The 12235-nt window shown below is 39.8% G+C and overlaps 1 protein-coding gene across 1 annotated transcript in view; it reads left to right on the forward strand.

The window, feature by feature from the left end:
• The window catches only part of LOC136874607 (zinc finger protein 2), an 82528-nt gene that overhangs the window by 33245 nt on the left and 37048 nt on the right, over positions 1-12235 (forward strand). The window contains exon 4 of the mRNA XM_068227879.1: positions 4039-4121. Within this exon, the coding sequence (XP_068083980.1) occupies positions 4039-4121 (83 nt within the window). The remainder of the gene's footprint in view (positions 1-4038; positions 4122-12235) is intronic.

Genomic DNA, 12235 nt, shown 5'->3' on the forward strand with positions numbered 1-12235 from the left:
AGAAGTATCAGCATTCAACTTGCAACACTTGTCACATGCATGAGTGTGGCTTCTTTACCGTCCCTTTTGCTGATGGGATGTCTCTTTGAATTAGAGATGTGTTTAAGAGATGAGTGTCAGGATGAAGTAGTCGAAGGTGTCCTGCCATGAACATTACATTAGCTTTGTTAGATGTTGTTATGGATGCACGTAGATGTGGTATTTTGACTCCACTAGAATTTGGGCACTGTTCAGTCTTCTGCTGACATAAAAATTGCCTTATTGTTCTGTGATTGGGTTTATAGTCTTAATATAAGTTGATAACTTTGTACACAACATTAATGCAAAATTTTAGCATGGAGTTCAACTTCAATATGAACAGTGAACTTTAATAATACTCCACGGGTATTTTACAACAATATGAAGTAAGTTGCAAACAATAAGCAACTACTCTTTGTACTTTGTTTAATCCCAAAACTTTTGTTATGAATAGATCATTGTGTGCCTGGGCGAGTTGGCCGTGCAGTTAGAGGTGCGCAGGTGAGCTTGCATCTGGGAGATAGTGGGTTCGAACCCCAATGCCGGCAGCCATGACGATGGTTTTCCATGATTTCCCATTTTCATACCAGGCAAATTTTGTGGCTGTTCCCTAATTAAGGCCACGGTCTCTTCCTTCCCATTCCTAGGCCTTTCCTATCCCATCGTCGCGATATGACCTATCTGTGTTGGTGCGACATAATACAAATAGCAAAAAGAAAAGATCATCGTGCATAGCTGTAAGAAGCATTAGTTAAATGTAACAAAGCTTTTCAGTCTCTCAAACACACAGCAAATACAGTGTAAATTATAACACTATACACATACCTGTAAAATACACACTAACATACAAAGAATGACATGTTTCGTTCTACAAGAACATCCTCAGATTCTATCAAATCACTTAAAAACAAGGTTACGTACGCTTACGTATATATACGTAGCATAAACTTGTCGGTGATAGAGAGTGATAACATTAAACAGTAATGACAAAAAATAAAATATATACAGTTATTAATATAATGAAAACTTACGTACATATCTAGACTGCCGATGTTGTCACCAAACACTATTTCAGGACTGTGGTCATGGAAAGTTTTTGGTGAGGCACGCTGCGCATGGAGAGGGGAGGGCAAGAAAGGGAGGGGCCTTCTAGAGTGGTGTAGATCTCTCCTATTGGATGATTAAATCGAGTAGAATATACAGTGGAGAGGGGAGGGAGAAATAGGGCGGAGCGGCTGGAGCGCTGTGGAACCCTCCATCAACATTGGAGAGGGCAGAGATGTTATTGACCTATTTCATGTTAAATGTACCTTTACGTAATATGGATGAATGCAAATTAATTTTTTTATTAAAGTAAGGAATGGTATTATTATTATTATTATTATTATTATTACATTAAAAGCAATTTAATGAGTAGGTGTTGTCAGATATTATGTGAGTAGAGTGAATAGGGGGGAATTATTTAAATGTGTGTGCTCATTCAGGTTATTTGCATTAGCATTTTTTGCGAAGTAAATTTCTATTGCTTCTTTTATATTCAAAGATTTACTTTTATTTTCGAAGTGTAAAATTTTTAGATCAGTGTTGATGTCTGTGAAATGGTGTGCTCCCCGAAGGCTGAATGCCGATTATATCTGATTGCGTTTTTGTGTTCTTTGTATCTTGTATGGTAATTACGTTTTGTTTGACCTATGTATGTGGTGTTGCAGTTAGGTTCTTGGCACTTGAGTTCATATACTCCTGACTTTGAGAAAGGGTCCTTTTTGTTTAGGTTGCACTTGCTGATGTGTGTCTGTAGTGCGTTATTCGTTCGAAAGGCTACTTTTAAACTTTGTTTCTTGAAAATGTTAGCTACTTTGTATGTGTTATTGTTAACGTAGTTGAGAACCACGTAGTTTTCTTTGTCATGTATGGTGCTTTCCCGGCAACTTTTCTTATGTTTCTTTAATAGTTTATCTACTGTGCCTGGAGGATGGTTGTTTTCTTTCGCAATTTGTTTAATGATTTGCATCTTTTCATTCAAATCCTTTAAAATTAGAAATGCTGCTGTGTTTGATAAGATACCTGGGGACATACAAAGTCAGTATACATATCTGATCACTGCTTGTATGAAGGAGCTTTACTAAACAAATGAAGAACTAGTTGTATAAATAAAAGGTGGTAAACATAATGCCAATAATTACAGGCTGGTCGTGCAAGCTCTTGGACAGAATTCTTTACACACGTTTACAAAATTACTAACTCGTTCGACAGAAGGTACTTTAGGCTTAGAAGGTGTTATTGTACTATAGTTCAACTTGCAGCATTTGAGCAAGATATTGCCGATATTTTAGATTCAGGAGGTCAAATGGACTGTATCATGATTGACCTACCTAAGGCTTTTGATGGGGTAAATCATGGGAGAATACTGACTAAAGTAAGTGTAATCGAGCTAGATGAAATAGTGACTAGTGGTGGCTATTTTTTTCTAGAAAATAGAGTTAGAGCATTAGAATAGGTGAAGCTTTATTTGATCCTATAATGATTATGTGAAGTTTATTTAACTTGGAGGCTGTAAAGAAGAGGGCATTTATAACTCCAGCAAGGACACAATTAGAGTATGGGTCCGTCACCAGGATTACTTAATTTGAGAACAGGAAGTAATCCACAGAAAGGAGCTCCATTTCTTGTGTGTGATTTCTGATAAATGAGTTGTGTTAAAGAGATGTTGCAATGTTTCGGCTGGGAAGACTTGGTGAAGGGAGACAAGCTGCACGACAAAGTGGGATATTGTAATTTGCTGTTGGAGAGATCACTTGGAATGACATTAGTAGATGAATACATTTAAGACAGTGTACTTTAAAACTGGGAAATATCAGAATATGAAGATAATTTGAAATTCAATGGGATAAATTTTGGCAAATGTTAATTTACAGGAAGGTGACTTAGGGATTGAAATAATTTACCAAGGGAGTTGTTTCATAAATTTTAAAATATTTTTGTACGTAAACAATGGATAAACATTCTGCCACCTATGTGACAGTCCTAAATGCTGGACAGTGTTGATTGATGGATTTAATGGTTGACTGATTGATTTTTTTTATTTATTTGTGTATTTATATACATTTATTTCTTTATTTGTTACTTGTTGGTGTTAATGTGATGTACAGTGAGGGATGATGGATATTTCTGTTGTTATGATTTAGGCGTTGTCCGCTTGTTAGCAAAGTGGTAGGAATAATGTGGGGTTATTTGATATTACAGTGAGGTGTCTTGTCTTCAGAAAGAACTTATATAGGAACATGGAAAGGAACAAGAAGCTACAAGTCAAGTCGTGTTCAGAAAGGTGGGAACAGGGGAATGTGAATATAAGAGGATAAGGAAAATAGTAGCTATTCATTGTGGAGTGGGGATCAAGAGAAGGGGAAAAAGAAACAAGGAATTGTATTGGGTAAAGATTTGGAGGCAGTCTTTGTCCTTTCATGTTTCTCCTTTTCTATTGCTACCTCATCTAGTGGTGTCCTATAGTGTGTTTCTTTTCATGTCCTTATCTCTCTTATCACTTGTCTGTTCCTTTCTACTCTTATATATTGATATTGGGAGATAAATTACTTATACTCTTATTGTGCCAATATCTGAGCCTCCGTGGCTCAGGCAGCAGCGCGTCGGCTTTTCACAGCTGGGTTCCGTGGTTTAAATCCTGGTCACTCTATGTGAGATTTGTGCTAGACAAAGCAGAGGCAGAACTGATTTTTCTCCAGGTACTCTGGTTTTTCCTGTCATCTTTCATTCCAGCAACACTCCATTATCATTCCATTTCATCTGTCAGTCATTAATCATTGCCCCAGAGGAGTGTGACGGGCCTCGGCAGCCGGAACAATTCCTATGGGGTTTCATTCATTCCATCCCTGACGCAATCAATGGCTGGAAAACAGGTTATATGTTTTTTTGTGCCAATATGAAATTTATTTTCTCAGCTGTTTCTTGTTCATATTTTTTTCCTCACTTCATTATTCTACTTTTCTTATTTCTTACTTACAGCCTTCTGGAGACATTAAGGAGGAAATATTTATAGAACAAAACCCTGTGGATCAGCTCGTGCCATACATCAAAGAAGAAACAAAGTATGTACATCACAGACTGTATACAAAAAGGAATATATTGTACCTATTTACTGTTGTGTTCACTTGTGGATATTTCATGTCCGATAACTGGCCATATTCATCAGTTTAATCCTTTCTTTAAGATGGTTACATTTATACTCTAATATATTAAAAATCGATTGGTTAAAATTGTCTAAAATATTCAGGAACCTTAAGATGATATTAATGTTCCTCAAAGTAGCTTTTTAAAATATAAATCTGCTAAAGAATATCTAGTAGATCTAGATATTTCTGAAGTGTATTTGTTTATAAAACATTTAAGCAACGATGAAAAATGTATTCTTTCACTGTTGCTGCATCATTTGTTCATCATATTTTTATCATCTGAAATGTCATCTGCAACTACTACCTCGGGATATTTTCAGAAATTTTGTATGTTTCTACCAACAATGACACACAGAGGATGCCATGTTTGTAGATTATGAACTAAATCTACAAATTCAAAATTGTTAAATTTTTATGTACATTGAAAGGAATATAATTATTTCAAATTACATAATTTAGCTTCATTAATCCGTGGCTCAGACGGCAGCGCATCGGCCTCTCACCGCTGGATGCTGTGGTTCAAATCCCGGTCACTCCATGTGAGATTTGTGCTGGACAAAGCGGAGGCGGGGCAGATTTTTCTCCGGGTACTCCGGTTTTCCCTGTCATCTTTCATACCGACAACACTATCCATTCTCATTTCATAGCATTTATCACTCATTAATAAATCACCTTGTGAGTGGACCCCATTGTAATAACAGCCTATATATGTTTCCTTCATTACATCCCTGACCCGGTTAAAGACTGGAAAATAGGTTGTAGGTTTTTCTTTTAAATCAGTATATTGATGGCTCCATTCAGTAGTCTGATGTTGTTGTTAGTCATCAGTCCATAGACTGATTTGATTCAGCTGTCCATTCCATCCTATCCTGTGTTAACCTTTTCATTTTTACATAACTGCCGCATCCTACATTTGCCCTAATCTGCTTGTCATATTCATACCTTGGTCTACCTCTACCATTCCTACCCCCTAATCTTCCCTCCAAAACCAACTGCGTAAGTCCTGGTCATCTTAAGATGTGTCCTGTCATTCTATCTCTTCTTCTTGTCAAATTTAGTCACAATGATCTCCTCTCACCAATTCGATTCAGCATCTCTTCATTCGTGATTCGATCTATCCATCCCACCCTCAGGATTCTTCTGAAACAACACATCTCAGAAGCTTATATTCTCCTTCTTCCTGAGCGAGTTATCGTCCATGTTTCACTTCCATACATTGCTACGCTCCAGACGAAAGTCTTCAAAAACATTTTCCTAATTCCTATATCAATGGTCAAAGCGAGCAAATTTCTTATCTGAAAAAAGGTCTTCCTTCCTTGTGCCAGCCTGCATTTTATGTTGTCATTACTTCTGCCATTTAGTTATTTTACTACCCAAGTAAAAATGTTCATCCCCTTCCTTTAAGTCTTCATTTCATAATCTAATATTTCCTGTATCACCTGACTTCGTATGACTGCACTCCTGTACTTTTGTTTTGGACTTATATAATTTCATCTTGTACTCCTCACCAAAGACTCCGTCCATACCATTCAGCAGCTTCTCGAGATCTTCTGCAGTCTCAGATAAAATAACCACATCATTGGCAAATCTCAGGGTTTTGATTTCCTCTCCTTGGATTGGGATTCCCTTTCCAAATTCTTCTTTCATTTCCTTTACTGCCTGTTGTATATGAACATTGAAAAGGAGGGGGGGGGGACAAAGTGCAGCCTTGCCTCACCCCTTTCTCGATTGCTGCTTCATTTTCATTGTCTTCGATTCTTATCACTGCAGACTGATTTTTATATAGATTGTAGACAGTTCCTTTTTCTCGATACCTGATCACTATCACCTTCAGAATCTCAAATAGCTTGCTCCTATCAACATTATCATATGCCTTTTCTAGATCTATATACACCATGTATGTGGGCTTACCCATCATAAGAGGCGGCCGGAGCTGGAACGGCCGGCCACCAGCTCAGTAGTTGTTTTAACATGGGTCAAATGTTTGTAAGAGTTTTTATAAGGAAACAGAAGAAGGTAAAATTATTTTGTTTTTATAGTGCATGGTGGTATGTAATACACTTTTCATTAGTGTAAAAGCATTTCAAAAAGAAATGCAAATACAGTTATAAAGTGGTAGTTAAGATAACGAATCTCCATATAAAATTGGGCTCTGAACCGCGGTTTTCCTAAACTTGTTTTAAGTCAAGATGGTGTTCAAATTAGAAGCAAACTATACCGTAGGGAAGTTGATATTTTTCTCTAAGGGGCTACTTTAACATACTTAAAATTAGGGATTCTTTATATATTTAATCGTGATTTCAATAAAGCTCTACTTATTGACTTACGAGTGTCGGCCGAATTCTAGTGCTGGTAGTTCAGCCAGTTTCCGTCAGATGCCGCAGCGTCACAAAGTCTTGTCCTTGAAGAGGGATGATGACAGATTAGTTCTTACCCATGCAGGGATGTGGTGAGTGAGATCTTCAGCTGCTATCAGTCGCTTCCTCACCCTTGCCTCATAACAAGCGGCAGTGGACACGCTGACAATTCTTTGTTACTCGCTAGTTGTGGTATGACCTTTCAATAGCACGTTATATTTTGTCGTGTTTTATTATGCCGTATCTTTTTACCGAGTGCAATGGAATGGAAAAATGATTCATTTGTAATAGGACATAAAAATTATTAAAAATTTTAACACTGGGTGGGTTGGCCATGCGGTTAGAGGTGCGCGGCTGTGAGCTTGCATCCAGGAGATAGTGGGTTCGAATCCCACTGTCGGCAGCCCTGAAGATGGTTTTCTGTGGCTTCCCATTTTCACACCAGGCAAATGCTGGGGCTGTACCTTAATTAAGGCCGCGGCCGCTTCCTTCCAACTCCTAGGCCTTTCCTATCTCATCTTCACCGTAAGACCTAACTGTGATGGTGCGACGTAAAACCACTAGCAAAAAAATTAACATTTATGGACATTATTCTTTAAAACACGCCAAAGAATATGACAAATATGTTGGTGAAGAACGCCATGAAATTGCAAATTAATTTAAAACAGCTGCCTTATCTGAGGTAGTGTTATCCGACTTTATTGAATTGTCTTTGTTATCTTGGTGACGCAATGATGCTTACTATTCAAACTAAGACAATTAACTTATTTTTATTGGTAATTGTAGGTCGGAGGTGAATCGTCAGTTTGAATAAGCTACAGCATATCTCACTAAAAGAATGCCTAAATGGCATAACGTTACAGAAAGAGATGCAGTAATGGTTGAGAATCTGCATACTGAATAGTAGTTGCTACTAATGTTTCTGTATTATCTCTGTGTGTATACATTTATGAAACTATTTTAAGGTTTAGTAGAATAAGAATAAATTTCTATAAATATATGTTGTTCCTCTTTCAGTTGTAGCCTATTACAATATGGGCAGTGGCGGTTCTAGATACTTAAAAACCGAGCTCGATAGCTGCAGTCGCTTAAGTGCGGCCAGTATCCGGTATTCAGGAGATAGTAAGTTCGAACCCCACTGTCGGCAGCCCTGAAGATGGTTTTCCGTGGTTTCCCATTTTCACACCAGGCTGTACCTTAATGAAGGCTACGGCCGCTTCCTTCCCACCATCGCAGTAAGACCTATCTGTGTCGGTGCGACATAAAGCAACTAGCAAAGAAAAAAAAAAGATACTTAAAATGGGGGGGGGGAGTCTGTTTGGAATTGAAAGTCTTGGTAATTGAATTCAAAAGAGAAGTAACCATGTTTATGAAAATACAATGGGCAACATTAGCACAACCAATAACATGTTTATTTCAAATACGTTATATCTGTAAATTATCAATTTCTTTATTAATCAAGAAATTTAAAAATAATTATTTCACTAAAACTGAGCCCCCCCACCGCCAGAGATAGAATCGCCTCTGGACATGGGTTTAAATCTACGTTTGTTACTAGTGTGCACGGTAACTCACTGCTGCACTGCTTCCCTTGTTCTTGATACGAGGCTTGCAGGTGGACCTCCCCTGTTTCTACATTACAACCCTCCTTGAGGCTCCGTGCATGTGTCCCTGTTTGTAATACCCATTACAACTGGGACAGATGGAACACAACCATTTCGGGAACACAACCGTTGTTGAATGAAACAATTGCAAGAATATAACAGTTTTTCAGTTGCAGTGCGGTGGTGGTTATTATTTTATTTGCTAGGGGCTTTACGTCGCGATTATTGTTTTGAGAGGAAGTACAACTAGGCAACCATCTGCTATATAACTCTAATCAGAGAGAAAAAATGGAAGGGATTCGACACTTCGAAAAATGAAGGTATCGGCCAAGGAAAGACAAGGGCCACGAAGGGCGTGAAAATAAAAGACTCCATAGGCCTCCTTACGTAATACCCTCAGGGTCGGAAAAGAACAAGAGTTGATCAAATGTGGTCGGATAGGATAGATGAGAGAAGAGAATATCGTCCCCTGCAACCGGTTATTGAAGGGAAGATACAAGGCAAAAGAAGACCAGGAAGAAGGCGCATTCCTTGGATTGATAATTTGAAAACTTGGTTCAACTGTTCCACTAATGAGCAACATCCCAAACAAGAATCTCTATTATGGTAGCCGATCTTCTGAAAGGGGATGAACCGAGCTCGATAACTGCAGTCGCTTAAGTGCGGCCAGTATCCAGTATTCGGGAGATAGTAGGTTCGAACCCCACTGTCGCCCCTTTGTGGGTGGGGGTGGTAGAATAACACCCACGGTATCCCCTGCCTGTCGTAAGAGGCGACTAATAGGGGGCCCAGGGGCTCGGTACTTTGGAGCATGGGCTGGCGATCACGTGGCCCTTAGCTGAGTCCTGGCATTGCTTCCACTTACTTGTGCCAGTCTCCTCAAGTTCATCTATCTTATCCGACCTCCCTTGGTCTACTCTTGTTCTCTTCCGACCCCAACGCTATTAGGTTTGCGAGGGCTAGGGAGTCTTTCACATTTTCACGCCCTTCATGGCCCTTGTCTTCCTTTGACCGATATCTTCATTTTTTGACCTGTCGGATCCCTTCAATTTTTTCTCTCTGATTAGCGTTAATAGACGATGGTTGCCTAGTTGTACTTCCTCTTAAAGCATTAATCACCACCACCCCACTGTCAGCAGCCCAGAAAATGGTTTTCCGTGGTTTCCCATTTTCACACCAGGCAAGTGCTGGGGCTGTACCTTATTAAGGCCACGGCCGCTTCCTTCCTACTCCTAGCCTTTTCCTGTCCCATCGTCGCCATAAGACCTATCTGTGTTGGTGCGACGTAAAGCAACTAGCAAAAAAAAAAAAAAAAAAGATGACACTTGAAGAAGAGCGATATATGTAAGTGAGGAGCCCGGCACAAGTAAGTGGAAATAAAGTTAGGACTCAGCTAAGGGCTCCGTGGTCGCCAACCCAGACTCCCGTGTTCAGAGCCCATGGGGCCCGCTTTAGTCGCCTCATACGACAGGCAGGGGATGCTGTGGGTGTAATTGTACTACCCCCACCTACAACGGGAAGTTGACAGTGCCCCTCAGCTGTTGCATTCTTTACCAGCACTGTTTCAGACTTTCATAACGGGTAGGTATACAAAACTGTCGTTTATTCAATCCTTGTATTTCTTGGAAATCGGGTTTTCCAACATAACTAGAAGAACTCGCAGGTCAGATAGGTCTTTCCGGTGAGCAGCATTGCTATTGGCTAAAGCGCCTGACGTCACCGAGAGCGAGATTGAAGTGGTATTTTTTTGAGCTTAGTAGTTACTCTAATTACACTCCACTCAAGTCATGAAATGCAGAACTGATGGATATTTAGATGCTGTAATATTTATTATTTAAAACGTATATGAAATCATACGACTGAATGTTGATTGAGAGACTTCAAATCCGTCTTTGTAAAGACAAGGAGACTCTCACAACTGATCAAAGGTTGGAACGCAGGCCTTCTGCTTCTTGGCAGGTTCGATCCTGGCTCAGTGCGGTATGGGAAGGTCGACACGTTAAAGAACTCTTGCGGGACAGCATTCTGGCACCTCTGCGTCTCCAAAAACAAGTTATTTGATCAAATTCAAATTTTAACACAATATGCAATGGGATGTTTTATACATTGTATATATATTTCAGGAACAGTTTGTTTCCAAGGGGTAAAAACCGTTATAAATTTGTAAGGCTTTCTTTACCTAAGGTTGTTGGAAAATTCCGTTCTTGGTCATGTTACAATCTTTATCGTATGTCCAAAGTATCACTGTGTGACTAAAAAATGCCTAAATGAATTAACTTCTGTTATATCAGTTTGTATTTTCATTGGATAGAATTATAGTATGTATCACTAACTGGCCGGTACAGGGAAGGACGTGAGGCGGAGACGGGGTTGATGCACTACTTCATTTCAACATCGGAAACAGTGTCTGGAGTGCTGGCCTTTGGTCACAGGGGTGCCGGGTTCGATTCCCAGCCGGGTCGGGAATTTTAACCATAATTGGTTAATTTCTCTGGCATGGGGGCTGGGTGTATGTGTCGTCTCCATCATCATTCCATCCTCATCACGACACGCAGGTCGCCTACGTCAAATCAAAAGACCTGCATCTGGCGAGCCGAACTTGTCTTCGGACAATCTCGGCACTAAAAGCCATACGCCATTTCATTTATTTTTGTCGGAAACAGTACCTTATTCTGACTGTTCTGCTCAGCACTAAGCCATGCTCAATAATTTTCTGGGATGTTTCGCATTCCGTACAAATGTCAACACCATCAGCTCCGTGCAAGTACTGTATCACAACTTCCTGGTGACAGACTATGTGACGCTGGAGGGTGAGAGGGGATCGCTCGCTCGGCCTTGGCCTTCCTTACTGACATCCATGCACCCACAATGTAACTATCAGTGGAGTTAGCTGTCGACAGCAACGAGACTAGTGACGATATTTTGAAATAAAAGGCGGATCAAGAACTGACTCCGGCCACCTCTTAATTCGATCCTTTAAGATCAGATGTAAAGTCAGGATTGCTTCACATGTTCCTACATTTCTTCTGAAGCCAAATTGATCTTCTCCCAACTCAGTTTCAACTTGTCTTTCCATTCTTCTGTAAATAGTACATGTTAGATATTTGCAGGCATGAGATACTAAACTAATGATGCGGTTGTTTTCACACTTGTCAACACCGCCTTTCTTGGGAATAAGTATAACAACGTTCTGCCGAAAATCGGATGGCTCTTTTCCTGTCTCATACATCTTGCACAGTAAATGGAATAACCTCACCATGCTACTTCCTCCAAAGCAGTCAGTAATTCAGAGGGAAGGCCATCAATTCCAGGTGCTTTGCTCCTATTTAGGTCTCTCAAAGCTCTGTTGAATTCTGACCTAAAAATTGGGTCACCCATTTCGTCAGCATCAACAGCCTCTTCACATTCCAGAACCATATAATTTACATCCTTGCCTTGATACAACTGTTGGATGTTTTCCTGCCATCTTTCTGCCTTTTTTCATTCCCTAGAGTTGGATTTCCACCTGAGCTCCTAATTTTCGTACACCTAGTTTTCCTTTCTCCAAAGGTTTCCTAGATTTTCGTATATACAGCATCTACCTTTCCTAGGACCATACAGCTTTCAACAACCTTGCACTTTTCTTGCAGCCATTCTTCCTTAGCTGCCCTAACTTCCAATCCACTTCATTTTTTTAATCGCCTGTATTCTTTTCTGCCCTCTTCATTTTTTGCTTTCTGGTACTTTCTTTGCTCATAGATCAGGTCTAGTATCTCTTGAGTTATCCATTGATTTTTAGTTGATATTTCCTTTCTTCCTAACATCACTTCAGCAGCCCTACCGACCTCAGTTTCATGGCTGTCCATTCTTCTTCTACTGTGTTTCCTTCAGCCTTTCCAGTTAGTCTTTGTGCAACATTTTCCTTGAAACAATTCTCCCCAGTCTTTTCTTTCAACTTGTCCAGATCCCATCTCAATGGATTCCCTCCTTTCTTCTATTTCTCAGCTCTAGATGGCATTTCATGACCAACAAGTTTTAATCAGAGTCCACATCTGCTCCTGGGAATATTCTGCAATCCAGCACCTGGTTT

Source organism: Anabrus simplex, chromosome 5, assembly GCF_040414725.1.
Source record: "Anabrus simplex isolate iqAnaSimp1 chromosome 5, ASM4041472v1, whole genome shotgun sequence".
NCBI classification, from domain to species: Eukaryota; Metazoa; Arthropoda; class Insecta; order Orthoptera; family Tettigoniidae; genus Anabrus; species Anabrus simplex.